Raw genomic sequence first — 23202 nt, 5'->3', positions numbered from 1 at the left:
TCTTCACTGTTTGTTAAACCTCCATTCAATATTACAACAAGCGACTGGCATTGCATAACTCTGGGGCAAATGCCATCAAATTTCCACCATGAACATCACCAATTGCTGCTTGAGTACAGAGAATTTTGGAGTTTTAATCAAAATGACAATTTTTGGATGAATTAGCACAATATCAAATTACTCGTTTTACGTTGTAAGTACATTTTTATATTGGGTGGTATATTTTTCAAAAATATAGACTTGTGCCTTGTTTTCCAATGTAAAACCTATTAAAGACTCTCAAAAATAAATTTCTTGTTTCTTTTATTTTACAACTAGGATTTGGAAAAAAAAATCGAATTTCACAAGACTATCATTCAATCGTCAATAATTAAGGCTCAGATCAAAAATCAAACGTCCAACCCATGGTTATATATAATTAAACCTTGTTAGTTGAAATATTACTTTATGAAGTATTGTATCAACTCTTGCCATTGTAATTAAGCTATAAGAAAAAAACTCAACTGAGTTGAGGAGTTGTCAGTAAAAATTCTGAGGTTTTCTAACCGAGCAACTAGCTCCTTGTTTAGAATTGCTTTGCAATAAGTATGGCCTTAGATGATCTCCTTTGCAGATATTAACAGAATTTCTGTGACATGTATGCCCAGTACATTTTCAGCAAATTTAATAATCAGAAAAGAAAGAGATTTCAGGCTACAAAGTTGATGAATCTACTTGGCTCAAAGAGAACTAGAAAGGAGGACTTGAGGTCTGGGGATGTTTAGGGAATTTAAGCATGGCATGATCCAAGAGAGAAATGGGTCTGATGAGCAGAATGGCCTTTGCTCCCCAAAGTTCTTATACTAATCTTATTCCTATTTTTTCTTAGCATATAAAATCTGTACCAGGGTGAACAGTGTCCATATCTGTCAATTCTTCTGATTTATAATACAGAAACTCAATGAACTCAAACCCAATTTTTTTTTCAAGGGAGATGTAAACAACTTCCATAAAGATAATCCAATTGGCTAAGAATTTTCATATACGCTCCAGAAAATCCAGATCATTATCAAGGAAAGATTCAAGGTTTTTTTTCTCATTTATAGCATGAAAGAAAAATGAATGATCCATTAAAATTAAAGAACACAATAGAAAAGACACTTTTGCAAGGTTTGTGAAGGTTTGTAGCTCAGGTCGAGGTTTAGGGTGTAGGTTTGCTCGCTGAGCTGTAGGTTTGATATCCAGACGTTTCATTATCTGGCGTGGTAACATCATCAGTGGCGAACTCCAAGTGAAGCGAAGCTGTTGTCTCCTGCTTTCTATTTATATGTTTGTCCTGGATGGGGTTCCTGGGGTTTGTGGTGATGTCATTTCCTGTTTGTTTTCTGAGGGGTTGACAGAGGGTATCTAGATCTGTGTGTTTGTTTATGGCGTTGTGGTTGGAGTGCCAGACCTCTAGGAATTCTCTGGCATGCCTTTGCTTAGCCTGTCCCAGGATAGATGTGTTGTCCCAGTCAAATTGGTGGTTTATTTCATCCGTGTGTAGGGCTACGATGGAGAGAGGGCCATGTCTTTTTGTGGCTAGCTGGTGTTCATGTATCCTGGTGGCTAACTTTCTTCCTGTTTGTCCTACGTAGTGTTTGTGGCAGTCCTTGCATGGAATTTTGTAGACGATTCCATGCAAGGACTGCCACAAACACGACGTAGAACAAACAGGAAGAAAGTTAGCCACCAGGATACACGAATACCAGCGAGCCACAAAAAGACATGACCCTCTCTCCCTCGTAGCCCTACACACGGAGGAAAAAAAACCCAACATTTCAACTGGGACAACACATCTATCCTGGGACATGCTAAGCAAAGACATGCCAGAGAATTCCTAGAGGCCTGGCACTCCAACCACAATGCCATAAACAAACACACAGATCTAGATACCATCTATCAACCCCTCAGAAAATGAACAGGAAATGACATCACCACAAACTCCAGGAACCCCATCGAGGACAAACATATAAATAGAAAGCAGGAGACAACAGCTTCGCTTCACTTGGAGGTCACCACTGATGATGTTACCTAGCCAGAAAATGAAATGTCTGGATATCAAACCTACAGCTCAGCGAGCAAACCTACACCCTAGAGTAGATATTCTCAGAACTTTTGTTTTTTAAAATATAAATCTGGGCAATATGGCCTTAAGAGGCCTCAAACTGTTTGACAATCTCAAATAGAATAGATTAAAATAAATTACATTTGAACATATGTGCATTTACCAAAAACATCTAATGGTCTCATAACTGACCTGCACTATTTGGTTCTCTGGGTTGATGAGCTGCACTTGTGGCACATTTAGACTCAGTGTGTTACCTGTTTGCTCAGCCTGGTGTTAAAGAGCATAGGAAAGTCAGAAAAGAAGTGATCAGTTTCTCCAAAATGTCATTCTCAACACAAAAGTCAGAGTTAATAGGTTTTTATACAGCTATAGGTGTCAACAGGGGATTCATTTTATGGCATAATCATTGCTCAAAATATATCAGCATGTACATAACAATTAGTCATTGCTAAAATGGACATGGAGTACAATCCCTGGCCAGGTTAGGAAACAATTACAGTGTAAAGGAAGGCAGGGTGAAGGAATAAAAATTTCAACATAGATAACCAGGCCCTGAGGAGGAAGGGTAAGAATAACATGAAGAAGAAAGTAATTCCATGAAAAGAAATACTCAGTAATTGAAGAACACTGGTTTAAAAATAAGTATAATTAGATAGCACAGGCCGAAAACCCTAATCAGTAAGAATTCAAGTGAGTGACATGTACCCTGAATCAAATAATGATTTTACAAGAATTTCAAACACTTGGGCATGAATCAATATGCAGAGGTGAGGAATGCTTCAGTTGATAGAAAAGCTCTGACAGGAGAGTAACTTAGGAAATTAAGGATAGCAAATTGATGTTCTAGCAAATGCTAGAAAGGATTGCTGCCTTAGTTAATCATGAGATATTGCTGGATACATCATGAGATGAGATGTGCAAAATTAAACATTATTAAATATTATCCAGACACTAAGTGAATAAAATAAAATGGAATTGAAACAGAAAAGCAGTGCTCCAAAAGTTTGTACTTTCAAATGAACCTGTTAGATTATAACCTGGTGTTGAGTGAGTTTTAACTTTGTCTACCCTAGTCCAACACTGTCCCATCCACATCATGATCTTTATACTGAAAGAACAGGCTCAAAGGCCAATGAAATGCTTTTGCTCCTACTCCTTTTACTTTATTGAATGAATGGAAACATGATAACAGATGCCATAGTTATGGTGCGGAGGGGAATTACATTTATGTACAACATCTTTCACATCCTCAGAAGGTGGTAAAGCTTTTAATAGCCAATTACTGTCAAAGTGTTGTCATTGTTTTTACATAGGTAAATATTGGACTCTATTTCTGCATAGCAACATTACACAAAGCCCAATGACAGGAATTACAATTATCTATTTTGCAGGCACCGGTTGGGAGCTAAATCTTGATTGGGACACAGAATTTGCCTCTTTTCAAAAAGTTAGACTTTTTGTAAATAAAATTCACCTGAATAGCTTGGCAGAGTCACAGTTTAATATTCTGCCATGACACTGTTGTACTCCTTCATAACCATGCTGAAGTGTTGGACAAATAGTGTGTTGGCATCCTAAATGGGGGCGTAACTCTCAACCTTTTGTCTCAGGAATAAAAGTAAGTGTGACAGCAAAGTGTTTAATGGATCAAATACTTCAATTACTTTGTTAAGGACAAGTTGTTTCTTCATCTGGTTCTTGCAAGTGAGCATTGCACAATCCATAATAAACAACAGTGGAATTTCCAATGACTAATGACCGCAATGTAATGCTACTGAGTACATTCTAGCACTTGTACCAGTAAGATCAACAATGGATTCATATAAAGTGGAACATTCCTTAGAAATGTGGAAATAAACGAATATATCTGGAAAATTTCAGGCACAAGGAAACACATTTACAATTATAAAGATTGCAATATCTAATATAAGCATTTACAGAAGACTAATTAAAATGTTACATTAAAATTTTAAAAGTGATATAAAATCAAAAAAGTTGAGAGAGAATGATAATAGGTGTATTTTGCAGAACATAGTTTAGAATAAAATAATAAAGAACTTAAGAGATACAAGGATAAACATTCTGATACTAAAATTTTCTTCCTATTTTGGAACTCAAAATTTAAAGTGGTAAGAAAGATAAAATAGTTGTATCATTGTTTGGAAGTATTCAATGGAGCATAACTTTAACTTGATAGTCAACTTCCATCAAAACTAATATTGCAGAAAAGTTGGAATTCACTAGAGCTGGGGCATAAACCAGGGGCATAAACCTAGAATGGGTGGTATACCGGCTGTGGTGCAGAGGGAGACAAGCTTAAAAACTTGTGGGATATTGGCTATTATGAAAAAAATCAATGGACATTAATCAGAATGTCACAAGAATGAAAACCAGCAATGACACAGTAACTCTGTCTACAAACATTCTGAAGCTGAGTTAACTATGTACAAACTCCATATTCAAGTACGTAAAATACTGGGATATGCTTTACAACATTGTATGGAGGAATAACAAGATTTCCTAATAATATTCAAAAAGTACATTACTTCATTAAATCTCAAAAATAAATTTTTAAATGTTCAAACACGCAGTTCACAAAAATGAAGCTTGCTAAAGTGATATTAATACTGTACAATGCACAGGTAAGATCACAATGCAATTTAGTTTTGGTGCCAAACCACGTAAAAGAAAAATGTTACATACTGTAGGATAAAAGTGACAAATACAAAGATAAAGTATCAGGAAACATTTACTGGCTACAAATAAGTGAAGTGAAATTTCTTTGAAATGTACATGATAATGAATTGTACACATTATAATTCTTCAAAAGATAGAAAATAACAGCAAGATTAAAACTCAAATCAAAACGCAAAAAATTTATTTGGAAGGATGGAACATGTTGATATTTGCAATGCAGCAATATGGAGGTAAAACCACTATGGCTGTTGAAAGTATAGTTTGATGCGGTGATGAAAATAATTTTCACTGGATTCAATTATCTTTTCGATCCTTAACATTTTAATGTTCTTGTGACAAAGCACTCCAAAATTAATGGCAGCTCAGGCTATTTTGTTACAGGTATTGTTTATGGAGAAAAATTAACTGTTGTTTCACAATCATGCACTACAAAAGAAGAAACGATGACTGGGAATAAGCATTCGTCACTCTTGGTCTCTGAGCTGTGAAATGATTCTGACATACAGGTAATTCTTCTATAATGCGATGGTTGCATTCTTGTGCGACCGCATTTTATAGAAAAATTGCACTTTAGAAACAACGCTTAAAGTCTTGGCGATGTAATCGTGTTACAGCTAACACATGTTTTAAAAGTTCGTACTTTAGAAACAATGCCCCCAGTTCGTCAATCGCGTTACAGCGAATTCGCAATAATGAAACGCATGCAATAGCTGAATGACCTATATGGTGAAAGTGGACTTACTTCTTTAACAACACAAAACGAAGTAGCTGCACACAAAAGGGAGGAATTCTGATGGGTCAACGAGCTATGATCAACTGCACTTTAGTTAAGCAAGGGAGCCCCAAATGAATTTCAGGCCCATTGTGTAGTCTATGAGCAGCTGGCCTTTTCAGGCATGAGAATGCATTCCAATAGTTACCAGTAATTTGTGGGCTGGAAGACCCAGTAGCATCAACAGAAGTGTTAGCTATCACTGGGACCGCATCCAGATAATACAGTGATGGACCCTGTCCTTACAGCAAGGTAACTATGTTGAATTGATCACAGGGATCAGTCAGCAGACTCTGTATGGTGGATTGGTTTATAAGAGCAAGGGATAGGGATGGGGAAGGGTTACAGCAGAGGCAGCCTTTGCCACAAGGGTGTCCATGAGCTACTTTTGAGTCCTCTCGTACTCAACAAAATGCCACCTAGACTCAGAAGGTAGTCATCCCATGTGGCAGAGCAGCCATGTGCTCCTGGTAAAGTGTCAGCAGCAGGATGAGACTCAAAGAGACTTCAGTGACTTAAGGGCCATCATCCACCTCTGTACCACTGACAAAATGATATTGTTGTAGGTAGGTGACAGGCACTTTTCTACCTGAGGCTTTCCTCATTTTGCTGAGGCCAAGCGTAAACCTGCTTGACCATGGTTATTGGAATTGAGGGTGATTTCGCAGTTTGGATCAGAAATTGGCTAGTTGTAAGAAGACAGAAGGTGGTGGTTGATGGGAAATGTTCATCCTGGAGTTCAGTTATTTGTGGTGTTCCACAAGGATGTGTTTTGGGGCTACTGTTGTTTGTCATTTTTATAAATGACCTGGATGAGATCATAGAAGGATGGGTTAGTAAATTTGCAGATGACATGAAGGTCGGTGGAGTTGTGGACAATGTAGAAGGATGTTGCAGGTTACAGAGGGACATAGATAAGGTACAGACCTGGGCTGAGAGATGGCAAATGGAGTTTAATGTGGAAAAGTGTGAGATGATTCACTTTGGAAGGAGTAACGGGAATGCAGAGTACTGGGCTAATGGTAAGATTCTTTATAGTGTGGATGAGCAGAGACATCTCAGTGTCCGTGTGCAGAGATCCCTGAAAGCTGTCACCCAGGTTGATCGGGTTGTTAAGAAGGCATACAGTGTGTTAGCTTTTATTGGTAGAGGGATTGAGTTTCAGAGCCAAGAGGTCATGTTGCAGCTGTACAAAACTCTGGTGTGGCCACACTTGCAGTATTGCATACAGTTCTAGTAGCTGCATTATAGGAGGATGTGGAAGCATTGGAGAGGGTGCAGAGGAGACTTACCAGGATATTGCCTGATATGGAGGGAAGGTCATATGAGGAAAGGCCGAGGGACTTGAGGCTTTTTTTTGTTAGAGAGAAGAAGGTTGAGAGGTGACTTAACAGAGACATACAGGATGATCAGAAGATTAGGTAGGGTGGACAGCCTTTTTCCTTGGATGGTGATGGTGAATATGAGAGGACATAGCTTTAAATTGAGGGTGACAGATATAGGATTGATGTCAGAGGAAGGTTATTTACTCAGAGTAGTAAGGGTGTGGAACACCCTGCCTAAAACAGTAGTAGACCCGCCGACTTTAAGTGCGTTTAAATGGTCCTTGGATAAACATATGAATGATAATGGAATAGCTTGGATTAGATGGGCTTCAGATTGGTTTCACAGGTTGGCGCAACATCGAGAGCTGAAAGGCCTGTACTGTGCTGTAATGTTCTATGTTCCATGGTTAAACATGCAATGCAAGTTAAATCCAAGCTTGATTAGTGTAGCTAAAATGCCAAACTGCCTCCTAGGAGTTGGTTGGCTGCCCACCTCTTGACTTGTGTCAGTATGACATGTCAAGTGGTACTCACGCTCACTATTTTCTATCTGCCCCTTGATTCATTTCCAACTCTTCCAGGTCCAATAAAATTCAGTCCATTTTGACCCACAAAAAAAATGGCCAACCTCACGAATGATCACTCTGCTCCCTTTTCTTTAACAGATTGCATATTGTTCCTTTTGTTGGCATTCTGTCCAAGCTTTGATGCATGCCTGGTTTGTTGCACAATCATTTATTTAACAAAAAATAAATCAGAAACAAAAAATATTGTTGTGCTAAACCACTATGCTATGGAACAGTGGGACACATACTTAAGAGTGGTTGATGCATAATTTGTCGTATTGCTTAATTTCACATGTTCTCTGCAATATTAGTGTGATGCATCTAGAGTATGAGGGTCAAAAAGTGTGATGCTGGAAAAGCACAGCCGGTTAGGCAGCATCTGAGGAGCAGGAGAGTTGATAGGTCCGAGCGGAGGGTGGAGAGGATAGGTGGGAAGGAAGATGGACAGGTAGGACAGTTCAAGGGGGCCGAATTGGAGGGCTGGATCTGGGATAAGGTCAGGGGAGGGCAGAATGAGGAAACTGGTGAAGTCGACATTGAACCCCTGTGGTTAGAGGGTCTCAAGGCGGAAGATGAGGCGCTCTTCCTCCTGGTGGCGAGAATTTGGCAGTAGAGGTGGCCAAGGACTTGCATGTCCTTGGCAGAACGGGCTGGGGAGTTGAAGTGTTCGGCCACGGGGTGGTGGGATTCTTTAGTGCGTGTGTTGCAGAGATGTTCTCTGAAATATTGGTATCCTGTCTTCCCAGGATAGAGGAGACCACAGCAAGAGTAACGGACATAGTAGACGACATGTGTGGAGGTGCAGGAAAATCTCTGTCAGATACGGAAAGGATCTTTGGGGCCTTGGATCGAGATGAGGGGAGAAGTGTGGGTGCAGGATTTACACCAGTTGCGATGGCAAGAGAAGATGCTGGGAATGGAGGGAGGGTTGGTGGGGGGCATGGACCTAACAAGGGAGTCAGAGAGGGAATGGTCTCTGTGGAACACAGGTAGGGGTGCAGAGGGAAATTTATCTCTGGTAATGGGTTCTGTTTAAAGGTGGTGGAAATGGCAAATGATGATGTGTTGTATCCGGAGGTTGGTGGGGTGGAGGGTGAGGACAAGGGGTGGTCTGTCCTGTTGTGGTTGGAGGGGTGGGTTCAAGGGCGGAGGTGCAGGAAGTGGAGGGGATGTTTTTTTTTAGATTAGATTACTTACAGTGTGGAAACAGGCCCTTCGGCCCAACAAGTCCACACCGCCCCGCCGAAGCGTAACCCACCCATACCCCTACATCTACATCTACCCCTTACCTAACACTACAGGCAATTTAGCATGGCCAATTCACCTGACCTGCACATCTTTGGAGTGTGGGAGGAAACCGGAGCACCCGGAGGAAACCCACGCAGACACGGGGAGAACGTGCAAACTCCACACAGTCAGTCGCCTGAGGCGGGAATTGAACCCGGATCTCCGGCGCTGTGAGGCAGCAGTGCTAACCACTGTGCCACCGTGCCGCCCACCCCGCCCAGCTTCAACTCCCCAGCCCGTTCTGCCAAGGACATGTGCTGGAGGACATTGTTGACCACATGGGAGGGGAAATTACGGTCCTTGAAGGATGGGTCGACCGAGGCAGTCAGGTTTGTGAATTTTGGGTAAGAAGTAGAACCGGGTGGTGCGGGGTTCATGGTCTATGAGGTTGGAAGCTGTTGGTGGGAGATCCCTGGAGGTGATGAGATTGTGGATATTCTTGGAAATGATAGTTTGGTGATGGGAGGTGAGGTTGTGGTCGAGGAGGCAGTAGGAGGAAGTGTCCGCGAGTTGGCGCCTGGCTTCAGCGGTGTAGAGGTCAGTGCACCAAACTACCATTGCGACTCCCACGCCCACCCCTCTTGTCCGCTGGTTTGATGGTGAGGTTGGGATTGGAGCGGTATTGTGAGGATGAGAGACTGAGGTGGGTAAGAGTGGTAGACAGGTTGAGCCATGGCAGCAGTTGGAGATGAAGAGATCGGGGGCAGGTAACAGACCAGCATGGGATGTCCCAAATGGATGGAGTGTGTTGGCAGGGGAGACAGGGCACCAACTTGCAGAACGTTTCAGAGAACATCTCCGGGACTCACCAGTAAACAATCCCACCTCCCCGCGGCTGAACGGTTCAACTCCCCCTCCCACTCCGCCAAGGACATGCAAGTCCTAGGCCTCCTCCACGGCCAGATTGTAGCCACCTGATGCCTGGAGGAAGAACGCATCATTTTCCGCCTTGGGACCCTCCAACTACATGGGATCAATGTTAATTTCACCAGTTTCCTCATCTCCACTCACTCCACCTTATCCCAGATCCAACTCTCCACCTTATCCCAGATCCAACCCTCCAACTTGGCTCCGCCCTCTTGAACTGTCTTACCTGTCCAACTTCCTTCCCACCTATCCGCTCCACTCTATCACCATCACCCCCACCTTCATCTACTTATTGCATTCCCTGCAACCTTACCCCCAACTCCACCTCCTTCCCATTTATCTCTCAGCCCCCTTGGGACCCCCTCCCACATTTCTGATGAAGAGTTTATGCTCAAAATGTCGACTTTCCTGCTCCTCAGATGCTGCCTGACTGGCTGTGCTTTTCCAGCACCACAATTTTTGATTCTGATCTCAAGCATCTGCAGTCTCACTTTCTCCTATGCATCTGGAATATGCACGCTGTATCTGATTTTTCTGTCGTAAAAGATTCAAACTTGCACTGCATCTGATTAACATGTCAGATATACAGAATTCAATGATTTCACACCTCAGATGACAAATACGGCCTTTTCTAGCCAGCATTCTGCCCCGAGTATCAAATTTGTCAACTAACCTGAGTCTTCAGGATATAATACCCAATACATTGGATAGCTCACCTTAGAGGAAGAATCTAAATTATTCCCTGTTGTCATAAATAACTTGATGTTCTTTTCAAGAACAGGACCAATATAGAACAGTGTTGTGATACAACACATTATTCACTGACCTCTTCTCAAGTACGTAAATACCAACAGCCATGGACTGCAGTTGTTCAAGAATGAAGTTCACTAGCACCTTCTCAAGGGCAACTAGGGAGGGACAATGAATGTTGGACAGCAGCTATGCCCATGTTGTATGAGTGAATAGATAAATTTAAAAAGTATGGATAAATGTATAATAAAACAAAGCAAAGCAAAACAAAAATAAAGTGAACCAAATCAACTAGCAATAATTGATTGGGTTGCATATCAAATTCATGTGCAAAATTAAGTGATTATATTTTGAAAGTTTAAAATATTCTCCAACACAAAGAAACATGTCCAGATCAAAACCAGGAGACAGATCCACTGCTTTTCAGCAGAGTTCTTAGATGTTCAGCAAATAACACTGCAAAGATTAATATATATAGCAAAGATACAAATCTAAAATAATTTTTATAACTTAGAACTCCTGAAATAACTCTTAAAATCAAACATTTCCTCAAAACTGGTTTTCCATAATGCTCAGAATTTTCATTAAACAAATGTAGTATATTCATGAAGTAATTACCACAGCATTTTTACTGAAGCTAAGGAAAGACCAATTTCTACAACTCGTCTCTGATTAGTTTTTTAAAAAGTAATTTTTTTAGTAAAATGAGGGGGGAACGTTAAAACAGAAACCAGAACTTTACCAATGCCCTTTTTTTTGCTGCCGGTACTTTTAGTCTGAATTTCAAATGAGGTCAATAGTTAGATTACCATACAAACTTAAGTTTTGTTTTCAAACTGTCCTCTTCCCTCACCTGACCTAGTATATGAACTGAAATAATTAACTTTATGTATAAAGATTGAGATTTGCCACACAATAATTGTGGTGCATATTCTGTATAGTGTTCAGGGACATTTCCATCAATTTCAAAACTAAAAGTACTTTTCAAATGCCGAAGTATTTGTGCACCATGGGAGAATGCAGCATATTCTAACAAACCCTTAAACGAAAAGGGACAGAAGGCAGATTTTAACATACCACAATTATTTGGACATTATTGACACATTACCTGGACATTTGCAGGTGACTGGAAGGGCATAGTGCGAGGTACACTAGGAGGTGCCGAGATCCGCAATGTCTTGTGTCGTTTTAGCTTGTCACATAGCAGACTGTAAATTGCACCAAAATGATCATAGCCATCTGTCTTCAATGACTAGAAACAAAATTAAATTCTCAGTCAAACTGATTTGTAAAGGTATTGGATTTTAAAACAATGAATTAGCCTAGGACACAGAACCGAGATCAACTTCTCAATAATATGCATTTCATTTACTGGTCTGGGTTTGCTCATCATGGCACTAATGATATCCAATTCTTTGCAAATGAGTTGTTAATAATCTTAGCATCATAAAATCAATGCTGGTGGATATAACAATTTTTAAAATAAAAATCATTATAAATGTAAATTCAATAGAAGTAATTTGCACCACAAAAAGGCAGTAAGTATTCCACAAAAGGGCAGTAAGTATTCAACACACATATGAATAACTGAAGACTACTGCAGTACCTGTAGTGTGCGTTCTCTTTCCAAACCCAACTCTGTCATGTACATGAGTACCTGCTCATTCAGTGGTTCTGTCTTGATTTCCACTTTGATTTGTTTAGATTCTGATATTAACTATGGAAAGCAAGATATGTAATTATGTCTTCAACTCTGGAACATTTTTCTGTACTTCAATATTAATAATGGAAACTAAACAAATTTAATTGAAGAAATTGTTGGAGAAACTCAGAATATCTGGCAGCATTTGTGGACAGAGAAACAGAGTTGACGTTTAGAGTTCAATATAACACCTCTTTATCAGACCTGCTGAATTTCTCCAGCACTTTTGCATTTACTTCAAATCTCCAGTATTTGCAGTACTTTGCTTTCATCTTCTTATAAAAATAAAGTTGAATTAAATGGCAATGTCATCTGTAACATAAGATACATAGCAATAATGACTACTTTCCAATGTATGCAATGCCAGTATGGAAAAGGAGATGTCGATGAATCACTTCAATTAGATGGAAAATAAGAATCGAATGGATTTTAACTGATTCTCCCAATTTCACCTGAGGTTTCTATTCCAGAAGAAAGTATAAACTTGAATATTCCATAGCGCCTTTCAACCTTTGGGATGTCCCAAAATGCTTCATAGTCAATTAACTAGTTAGAAGTGCAATTGCTTTTGCTATGCAAGCAGCCAATTTACGGACGTCACAGGTGCACAAATAATGAAGTAAATGTCCAGCTGACTGAGCTTAAGGTCCAGGTTAGTTGTAGCATTCTCCTCTCTCAATCAGAAAACTTGGTGCAGAATCTTTAACTATTTTCAAGGCAGGGATTGATGGATTCTTGAATACCAAAGGAATGAAAAATGGTTGGGGAAACGCAGGAATGTAAACTTGAGGTTATAATCCGATCAGACGTGATCTTATTGAATGGCGGAGTGGCCTATTCTTGTTCATATTTGTATGTCTGTGTATTTAACTCTGGAGATTTGAGTGTTCAGTCAAGGATCTTATTTCAATGCAGTACTGTATACAGGAGATGCTGGTTTTAAGATTAGCTGTTTAATTCGGTACTGTTTGATCTCTCTATTAAATGTAAGGGATCCTGCAGCATTTTGTCAAAGCACCCTAGTGTCCTGGTCAACTGTCATCACTAAACAAACACTAAAATATTTTCTCATTTCTCATTGGCATTGGTTGCAAATTTACTCCACAAACATTTTACTTTACTTCAAGTATTAGTGCTGAAATGTCCTGAGACCATGAAAGAAATGATTCAATTTATTTTCATTTGCTGCAGGTTGCATTGGTTGAAAGATAAATCCTGACTAGGATATTGAGACACATTCCGTACTCTTTGACCTTTTACATTGATCTGAACAATAGATCGGATCTCAGCTTGATGTGTGAAGGACAATACAACATTACGTCAGTACTGTTAGTATTTTAGGCTTTGCTTTTGTTTTTGCTATTTTGGCTAATCTGTAAAGCCCCAAAATGTATTTTAAAATGCCCACTAATGCAGTCTTACCTCAATTAAAAAGCACATAAAATCTTGACAGAGAAACTATATAGTTTTATGTGTGGTACTTCATGTTGGGGTAAAGAAATCTAACTAAATGTCATGTTTACTTGCTAGAAGAATGTCTCTTATACAATAACAACTGTGGCATTACCATTAAGAAAAATCCACATTCTGGCTCACAAAAACATAGAAAATAGGAGGAATAAGTCATTTTGTCTATCAAGCCTATTCAGTATGATCATGATTGATTATCTATCTCAACGACATACTCCTGCTCACTCCCCACTATCCTTGACACCTTTAGTGACTAGGAATCTTTTTTAAAAATATATTCAACTTGATGTAAAGGAGAATTCCACAGGTTCACCACACTGAGTGAAAAATTTCTACTCGTCTCAGTCCTAAATGGCCTAACTTGTATCCGCAAGCCCCTTGTTCTAGGCACTTTGGACTGGGGAATAGCAGCCATCAATCCAACCTGTCCTGTCCTGTCAGAATCTCATACATTTCAGTGAGATCCTCTCTCAATCTTCTAAACTCCATTGAATACATGCTTAACTAGGGACAGATAATAAATACAGTCAGTGATGCCCATGTCCTATGATTAAATATATATTCAATGCAAACACTCCTCTTACAACAATTCTGCCACCTCAGGAATCAGTTGGGTGAACTCCAAATTGATTCCTTGTCTTTTTAATTAGAGGGATTTATAAACGAACAGATATTTTGGATAGGAGAGAATTGAACATTAATCAATATTTTTGTGGCACTGAAACATTCTCACCCTATCAAATTCCGGATCAGGATCTCCTATCTTCATCCATTTATGTTTGCAGATCTGTTCCACAGATAAGCGTTTGCTTGGATCTAGCACAAGCATATGTCGAATCAAGTGCTCACATTCTGAAAGGAACAAGAGTAGTTAATAAACATGTCTACAGATATAGTATGAAATTTCTCAGTTTGCGCGTTGGAATCCTTATAGTCAAAAACATAAAGCGTTACTCCTACTGTGTAGAACATGAACACAAACTAGTGTAAATTAACTTTTTGCATTAGTTATAAACACTTTGTTTGGGACTGTTTAAGAGATGGGAGATGGATTTTTCAACCTATATCTATTTTTTGCAAGTGTGTTAGTGTAGGTTTGGATTGCTTTACAAAACATCCTATTATTGATAATCACTACTTTTTTAAAAAGTAAGGATTTAATTTGCATGTTATTAATCACATGACGGTCATACATTAAATTTTGCATAAGCATGTGAATCTTCAGTAATGTATTGCAGGACATTTGGCTTTTAAGACTGCTTTGCAACAAAGCCACCTCTGTACTGCATTAGGCTGGACCCTAGTGCCATAGCTTGGGCTCACCAATCACCTGAACACAGCAAACAGTAGACTCACCCAATGTACAATATAGCAAAGTTAAGTACTTGGTATATGAGAAATACATTTACACTTGATAGTAAACATTTATTTGGCATGCAGAGATTTGATGGAGAATCAGGGGTAATACCTGAGAATACATAGCAAATTGGTACATAATGACCAACACTCGAAATTAAGCTGCATATGTAAAGTCATAGAGACATACAGCACAGAAACAGGCCCTTCAGTCCAACTCGAACACGGCCGACCAGATATCCTAAACTGAACTACTTCCATTTGTCAGCATTTGACTCATATCCCTCTAAACCCTTCGTATTCATGTAGCCATCAAGATGCCTTTTAAATGACATAATTATGAAAAGAAGGAAATTCAACCATAAGTAGCTGATTTATACTGGCATTGGTCTATTCAGAGTCAAAATGCATGGCTCTGGAAAAGCACAGCTGGTCAGGCAGCATCCAAGCAGGAGAGTCACCATTTTGAGCATAAGCTCTTCATCATTCCTGACTGGCTGTGCTTTTCCAGCGCCACACTTTTTGACTCTGATCCCCAGCATCCGAGTCCTCACTTTCTCCTAATTGGTCTATTCGGTGCAAGTCCACAAGAAAATAACGTCTACTCATTAAAGTCGCTTAGAGCTATATGGCTAACTCAGAGGCTAAGTTATACCACATTTCAAAATAAGTGTCACCTTACTATGAGTTTATATTACAGTCATATCATGACTTAATGGCTTGAGTTCATGATATATAAACATATGGTAGACCCAAAGTGGATTGATAAGTACAAAACAGTTGACAGTTTGCATTTGGGATCTCAACTAACACTTACTTGTCCTGCCTCCTGCAGAATTTCAGTTAGCTTTTCCTTAGTTAAAAGTCATACCTCAAGGCGGAAGTCTACTTGGGAAAACATTAGTAAAACTGCTTTTCTCTTGTTCTTGTACTAATTGATTTTCTAACCGTGAAAGCACATCAAATGTGATTCCCTATTTTTGAATAATTCACTTGCAATACCATAGTGGGTTTGTGCACTGCCTTCTTACCTCCAGGATCGGTGTACGAATCCAGCCCAGAGTGACAGGATGAATATCCCCTCTCATTGTTAACTAGAAGGATCCTACGTGAAATGAGATTGGGCATTTTCAACCCAGCAATGAACAACTGGTCATAAGCACTCCTCAGATGCACTGTATATGCACACACAATGTTAAGTCTGTCTGTGGTTCAAACTGTTCAACTTTGTTAAGAACTGCATACATTTTTTTGCAGTGTTTCTTCATAGAACCAGAAGTTTTCTACAGATTACCCATAATTCACAAACCAGGAGCCCCCCTCAGACCCATAGTCTGGAACACCCAACATACAGATTAGCCAAGGAGCTACACCAAAGACTAAAACACTTAGTAGAATTCTCACATCACCTCATTCACTCCACCCAAGAATTCCTGAACACCATCAAAAACACCAAGATAGAAGAGGATGAAATAATGGTCTCCTTTGATGTAACAGGCCTGCTCACATCCACCGACATCAACCTGGCCAGTTGATTGAAGAACTTCACGGGATATAAAAAGTCCCACTAACTGTTGATTTATGTTGATAAACCTACACCAGAGCAGAAGCCTTAAACTGAATTCACTGTGGACCTACTGCATTTGGAAGCAATAATTTACAAAGGATCATTTAGAGATGAAGAATATTATTGGCAACCAATCACTCCTGCATTTAAAATAATAATGGACTTTAATACATACAAGTGATACGAGGATACGATGCACCTATAAAATCTCAAAATGGCTTCTCATGGTTATTTGTAATTATTTTACAAGTGAAATGTAGTAAGCGGCACTTTGAGCTCAGGTCCCAATATCGAACCATTCACAAAAGTTACTCTTGTGACTAAGATCATGTCTCTGTTACAGTGGTATCACTGCAACTGCTATTAATGTTGCTTGCTACACAATAGTTGTTTGCAGCTGTCAGCTACAACTGCATCTATGTGTAGGCATGTTACTGTTGAACATTGTCCACTTCACCCTCTCCTTCCTGACCTCTTCATTTATCTCTAACTCATCTTATTCTCAATGGGGTTGCCCTTTATTTCTTCACTAAGATGCTGCCTGGTGTGAGCAAATACACATTCAAATACATACTTCAATAAGTGGGTTTATATTGGAACATTTTAGTTTCTAGGATGTTTTGATAGAGGTGTTTAAAATTGCAAAGAGATGTGACAGTAATATTCTTCTCTCAGCAACTGAGGAATCAAAAATGAGAGGATATAAATATAACATTAAACCTACAAGACTGAAGACAGAAAGCATAACAAATCTTTTTCTAAAATTAAAGCTTTGAGCAGTTTCACATTTGGTGCTGCAGAGACTGAAAACGAGATCAAAAAGGTGATTGAAAGGACTATAAGAACAGGATAGCCCTACTGGATTAGGACAAACTTTAAAACAGGCCTTTTGGCTTAATCAGTTTACAATACGGTTTCTATGTAATTTTATATTAATGGATATACAATTATTACCCATGAAGATAATGCAGCAGCAGGGGTGACATGGCAGAATAAATGGTAAATATTGTGAAAGAACAAGACAGATGCTAAAGCTTCAGCTATGAATAAAGGTAACCTCTCAGTGAGGCACTGCACAGTATGGAATAAGTGCTAGCTACAGTCTTCAATAATCAATAATCCGTGGAGGATAAGCTTGCAACTAATATTGAGACAGACAGCAAGAGCTTCTTTAAATATATGAAAAGGAAGAGGGAGGCCAAGTTAACATAATGTTCTTCGAGAAGAAGAATGGGGAAATAATAATGTGGAACTGGAAAATTGTAGAAGAGATGAATAAATATTTTAGATCAGTCTTTACAGTACAAAACACTAATAACATTTCAAAAAATATGAAATAATCAAAGGGGCAAAGGAGGAGAGGAAATAAATGCAATAACTATCATTAGAGAAAAACTCCTAGGGAAACTAATGGAGCTAAAGACTGACTGGTCACCTGGATATTAAAATAAGTAGCTATAGAGATAGTGGATGCAATGGCAGTACTCGTTTTTTTTCAGAAAAAGTCAGAAGATTGGAAAACTGCCAATGTAACAGACTTATTTAAAAAGGGAAGGAGATAAAAGCAACTAACTATACGTAACTTTGCTCAATATCTGTTATTAGGAAAATGTCAAAAGTCTATTATATAAACAATGTTAGAGCAAAACATTTAGAAAAAAATATATAAATCAAGCAGAGTCAGGATAGCTTCACAAGGGGAAATCACTACTAACAACCTTATTAGAATCCTTTGATGAGATAACGAGCAGGATAGATAGAGGGAAAACAATAGATGGAGTACATTTGGATTTACATAAGGTACTTGATAAGTTACCACACACTAAGCTACTCAGGATGCAACCTGTAACTAATGAAGTGCACCAAGGATCAATGCGGAGACCACAATTATTTACCATATATATTAATGGCTTGGATGAGCAAAGTGAATAAACTGCAAACAACTTTTCAAATTTTTTTCACATTACACAAAAATAGGTGGGAAGACAAGTGATGTGGATCACTCAAGGTGTATGCAAAAGTATATAGGCAGGTTAAGTGAATGCACAAAACCTTGGCAGCTGTCATAATGTGATGTTATACATTTTGGCAGGAAGAACAGAGGAGCTGATTGTTACTCAAATGAAGAAAAATTGCAGAATGCCACACCACAGAGGATTTGGGAGTCCTCATCCATAAATTTTGAAAGGTTAGCATTCAAGTTCAAAGATATTAGGGAAGACAAATAGAATGCTGGCCTTTATTTCAAAGGGATTGGAATATAGAAATAGTGAGGTCTTGATAAAACTAAACAAGCACCAGTCAGATCACAGCTGAAATAATATGAATTGTTTTGGGCTCCTAATCTAAGAAACATATACTGGCAGTCCAGAGAAGGCTCACTATGCTAACCCCAGACAGTAAAAGATTATCTTACGAGGAGACATTGAGTCATTTGGGCTTCTAATTATTGGAATTTTAGAAGAATGAGAGACAACCTTATGAATCACAATATTCTTAAGGGATTTGACACAGTAGGACAGGTTATACTCCCTTTCTGCAAGTCTACAGCCAGAAGTTATAATCTCAGAATAAGATTTCACCCATTTCAGGAAGAAATGATGAAGAATTTATTTTCTTACAGAGTCGTGAGTTTTTGGAATTCTTTAACATAGAAAACTGTGGAGGCTGCAGTTAAGTATGCTCAAGGCTACAATAGACACAACATGCAAATCAAGAGTTATTGGGAAAAGAGAGGAAAATGGAGTTGAGGATTATTATTGAAGAAGGGCTCATGCCCGAAACGTTGATTCTCCTGCTCCTTGGATGCTGCCTGACCTGCTGCGCTTTTCCAGCAACACATTTTCAGCATTGAGGATTATTACACCAACTTTAACTCACTGAATGGCAGAGCAGACTCAATGGGCTGAATGCCCTACTTTGTTGTTACATCTTATGGTCTTACATACAGGCAATTTGCAGTCAAGCCAATTCTGAAGAAGTCATTCAATCTGAAATATTAACTTTGTTTTGCTCTGTTCAGATATTACAAGAATTGCTGAGTTTTGACATCAGTTTCGGTTTTATTTTCAGATTTTCATGTTATTTTTAATAAATAGGTCAATGCTACACCAATGCCAACATCATATATTCAATCTCTGTTTAATGATACATGAATAAAATTACAAAAATAGCCACTGCATGTCTTATGTCAGGATGAAAAGATATATAAGACAGATGAAAAAAAGTCTAGTTAAAGAAAGCCAGCCACACGTTAAATCGAAACTAAAACTGCCAAGATGAAATACTGGTGTAAATTATTTCCTCAAGAAAGCAATGTGAGTTCAAAACAAAATCTGAAATCGGTAGAAGAAAAATTGGCTGAAGGAAAGGATGCAGGAAGTACTTGTTGGGTTTGTGATGACAGGGTGATGAGAAGGTGGGAGCACGGAAGTGGTTAGAGAATCACAAAGCTGATCCTGGCATTAGAGGACTGAGATTTGAGGTACGACTGAAAAGAATTGAGCTATTTAGTCTTTAAAGTAGACAATTCAAAAGAGAATTTATAATGTTATGTCAGAAAGCAATATAGAAAACATCAATTTAAAATATTACAAATTATTGCCTCACAGTAGAAATGGAGGCAAAATTGCAAATTGGACATGTAAATTGACAAACTCATATTAGAAAGTTCAGAGTGATGGACACATGGAATAAAGTTCAAGCTGGGGCAACGGAGGTTAAAAAAAAGACTGGAATCATTTCAGAAATGGATGGCTACTTTACAGGGAGCATAGTGGAGGAGGTCTAGTAGATGTTTCCTGAATAAATGAGCTAACATGTGCCAAATGGCTTATTTCAGCCATTGCTATTTGTGATGTCTGAACAAAGGTAGTTTTGTAAAGATCAAAAGAAGGCAGTCTGGAAACCAGCTGTACGGAAAAGGAAAAGCAACATGAAATCCAAATTTAGTCAAACTGCCAATAGACACCATAGTCGATAAAGTGCGGTGCTGTAAAAAGCACAGCAAGTCCGGGGGCAGCATCTGAGGAGCAAGAGAGTCTACGTTTCAGGCTTAACCCTTCATCAGGACTGAGGAGCAGGAAGGGGGCTGAGAAATAAATGAGATGGGGGACAAGGAGAAAAGTAGTTGGGATGGCGATAGGTGGATGAAGGTCGGAGGCGATTGTGATAGGTTGGTAGGAAGTGTGACGCGGAGAGGTGGGAAGGCAGATGGACAAGTAGGTCAAGTCACAAGGGCGGAGCTGAGTCAGAAGGTTGGACCTGGGATGGGTGGGGAGAGGGGAGATTTGGAAAATGGTGAATTCAGTGTTGAGGCCATATGGTTGTAGGCTCCCAAAGTGGAAGATAAGGTGTTCCTCCTCCAATTTGTGGGTGGCCTTGTTTAGGTAGTGGAGGAGGCACAAAATGACATGTCATGGACGGATTGGGAAGGAGAGTTGAAATGGACTGCTACAGGAAGGTGGGGTTGGTTGGTACATACAAGCCAGAGATGTTCCCTGAACCAGTACGTGAGTTTGCACTTGGTCTCTCTGATGTAGAGGAGACCACAGCAAGAGCAATGGATGCAGTAAATGAGGTTTGAGGATACGCAAGAAAATCTCTACTGGGTTTGGAATGATCCACTGTGGCTTTGGATGGAAGTTGGGGGGAAATGGGTTCAGGTTTTGCCTCTTAGTGGAAGGTGCTGGGTGTGATGAGGGACTTGGTGGGGAGTGTGGAGCTAACAAGGGAACAGTCCCTACACAATACAGATCGGGGTGGGGAGAGAAATTTATGATTTTAGTGGTGGGTCTGACTGTAAGTGGCGAAATATCTCTGGTTCATTTTTTTGGCAATCAGGAAGGCTTCTGAAAAACAAGTCAATTTTGACCACTTTCCCACTCCACATATTTTTCAAATTGGAATACAAGAATAACACTAACAAAAACATCAATTGCAAAATACAAGCCAATAACTGGCAATGAAAACATGCCTGCTCTGATCCACTTGTTTACTGTAAACTGTAAGCCTGTACAGCAAGCCAGCACTGAATCAAAACCCAAGACTAATGCAAATTTGTTGTTTTGCAAACATAGAAGTACGTCAGTGTGGGATAGTGCAAGAAGAAAGCAGAAAGGCAAATTATATTCATCAAACAATTTGGAAGTACATACCATATTCTGTTGCATTCTATTTAGAAAATAATTAATAAAGATAGTAAGGTGTGCTTGAAAACTCAACTCAATCAACATCAAAACTCACAAAAGGCTCCATGTTTTCTACTTAAATCTTCATTTATAATATAATTGCAGCATGGACGTGAAGTAGTTTCTTGTACCACTGCACAGCTGAATTGTTGAGCTGAGAAGATTTCATTCTCCAAAGAATTTCAAACTACTTTCTACAGACAGTTGAGTTGTGATGTATATGTCGTGTCATAGAAGACAAAAATGCTTACGCAAAGTTCCACTTATAAAGCATGCACGAAATACAATCATGTTACCTATTCAACTTTTACAGCAGACATAATAAAACTATCGTTGTACAATCTCACCACAAAATACAGAGGAACCTCGATTACCTGGCATTTGATTATCCGAATATGGGATTATCCGGCAAGATCGCAATGTCCCGAAGCTTGGCTAAACTATGTTATCCAGCATTCGATTATCTAGAATTCTTTTAACCATACGGTATACTCCCCACCCTGTGTCCTTTGGATAATCGAGGTTCCTCTGTATACCCGATCGGCATTAAATGATGAATTAATCAAGCTCTGACCAAGCAAACATAATTTGATTTTTAGATTAACTAAATAATCTGGTTAAAATTTCCATTGTAGCTCCTGCCACTAATGAGGGCATCACGGTGGCTCAGTGGTTAGCACTGCTGCCTCACAGCACTAGGGACTCGGGTTCAATTCCAGCCTCGGCCACATTCTCCCTGTGTCTGCGTGGGTTTCCTCCGGGTTCTCCGGTTTCCTCCCACAGTCCAAAGATGTGCATGCTAAATTGCCCATAGTGTTAGGTGCATTAGATAGGGTAGGGGAATGTGTCTGGGTGGGTTAGTCTTTGGAGGATCAGTGTGGATTTGTTGGGCTGAAGGGCCTGTTTCCACACTGCAGAGATTGTAATTCTAATTCTAATTCTAAAAAACCAGGAAAGTATCAGGACCAGATGCATACTACAGCTGCCAACACACACGCATCTTCCCAGCTAGCAGCAGGAGTTCAAACCAGTGACATTGTTACTTGAGCAGTGGAGTTCCCTAATCTTTCCCAATGGGATCACACCAAAGGACTGGAAAGTTGTTATGAACCCTCAACAAAACTGTAAGGAGAGGGTTCACTTTTGTAAGAGCTGAGGAATGGGGTTTATAAAAGGTTGGCCATGAAATTATGAGGATTAGTAGGTGCTTTCATTGCTTTCCTAAAGTACAGGTCAAGTATCCTTTATCTGAAACCAAAAAGGCACATAAGAAAAGGTATTCTGAAAGCAGGCCCAAACGTACCTAAAAGTGAAGTTTTTTTTATCAAGGGCCTAAACAGACCGATAACGCAAACTGTATATGAAAACTGAAAATATAATGTATCGGAAACCACTTGTTCCTGAGCTTTTAAGGTTAAGGATTCCTGACCTGTATGTAAAGTCTACATTTCTCCTGCTAAAGAAGCCAAACCTTACGATTGATAAAGATAGGTATGTTATACCATAAACAGGTATGTATGTGATTTCAAAATAAGATCAGACGTTAAAGCTGTCTCACAGCCATT

At 39.3% G+C, this 23202-nt stretch overlaps 1 protein-coding gene across 4 annotated transcripts in view; it reads right to left on the bottom strand.

Annotated features, from left to right (window-relative positions):
* The window catches only part of sik3 (SIK family kinase 3), a 305261-nt gene that overhangs the window by 41335 nt on the left and 240724 nt on the right, over positions 1–23202 (bottom strand). For 3 of the 4 annotated variants that reach the window (XM_072593295.1, XM_072593294.1, XM_072593297.1), the window contains exons 7-10: positions 14259–14377; positions 11960–12070; positions 11462–11605; positions 2279–2356 (exon numbers count right to left, since the gene is read on the bottom strand). In XM_072593295.1, coding sequence (XP_072449396.1) covers positions 2279–2356; positions 11462–11605; positions 11960–12070; positions 14259–14377 — 452 coding nt within the window. The remainder of the gene's footprint in view (positions 1–2278; positions 2357–11461; positions 11606–11959; positions 12071–14258; positions 14378–23202) is intronic. The other variant, XM_072593296.1, reaches the window with a different exon arrangement.

The sequence above is a fragment of the Chiloscyllium punctatum genome, chromosome 23, assembly GCF_047496795.1.
Source record: "Chiloscyllium punctatum isolate Juve2018m chromosome 23, sChiPun1.3, whole genome shotgun sequence".
NCBI lineage: Eukaryota > Metazoa > Chordata > Chondrichthyes > Orectolobiformes > Hemiscylliidae > Chiloscyllium > Chiloscyllium punctatum.
The sequence above is the reverse complement of the archived record's forward strand: the minus strand, read 5'-3'. Positions and strand labels throughout refer to the sequence as shown.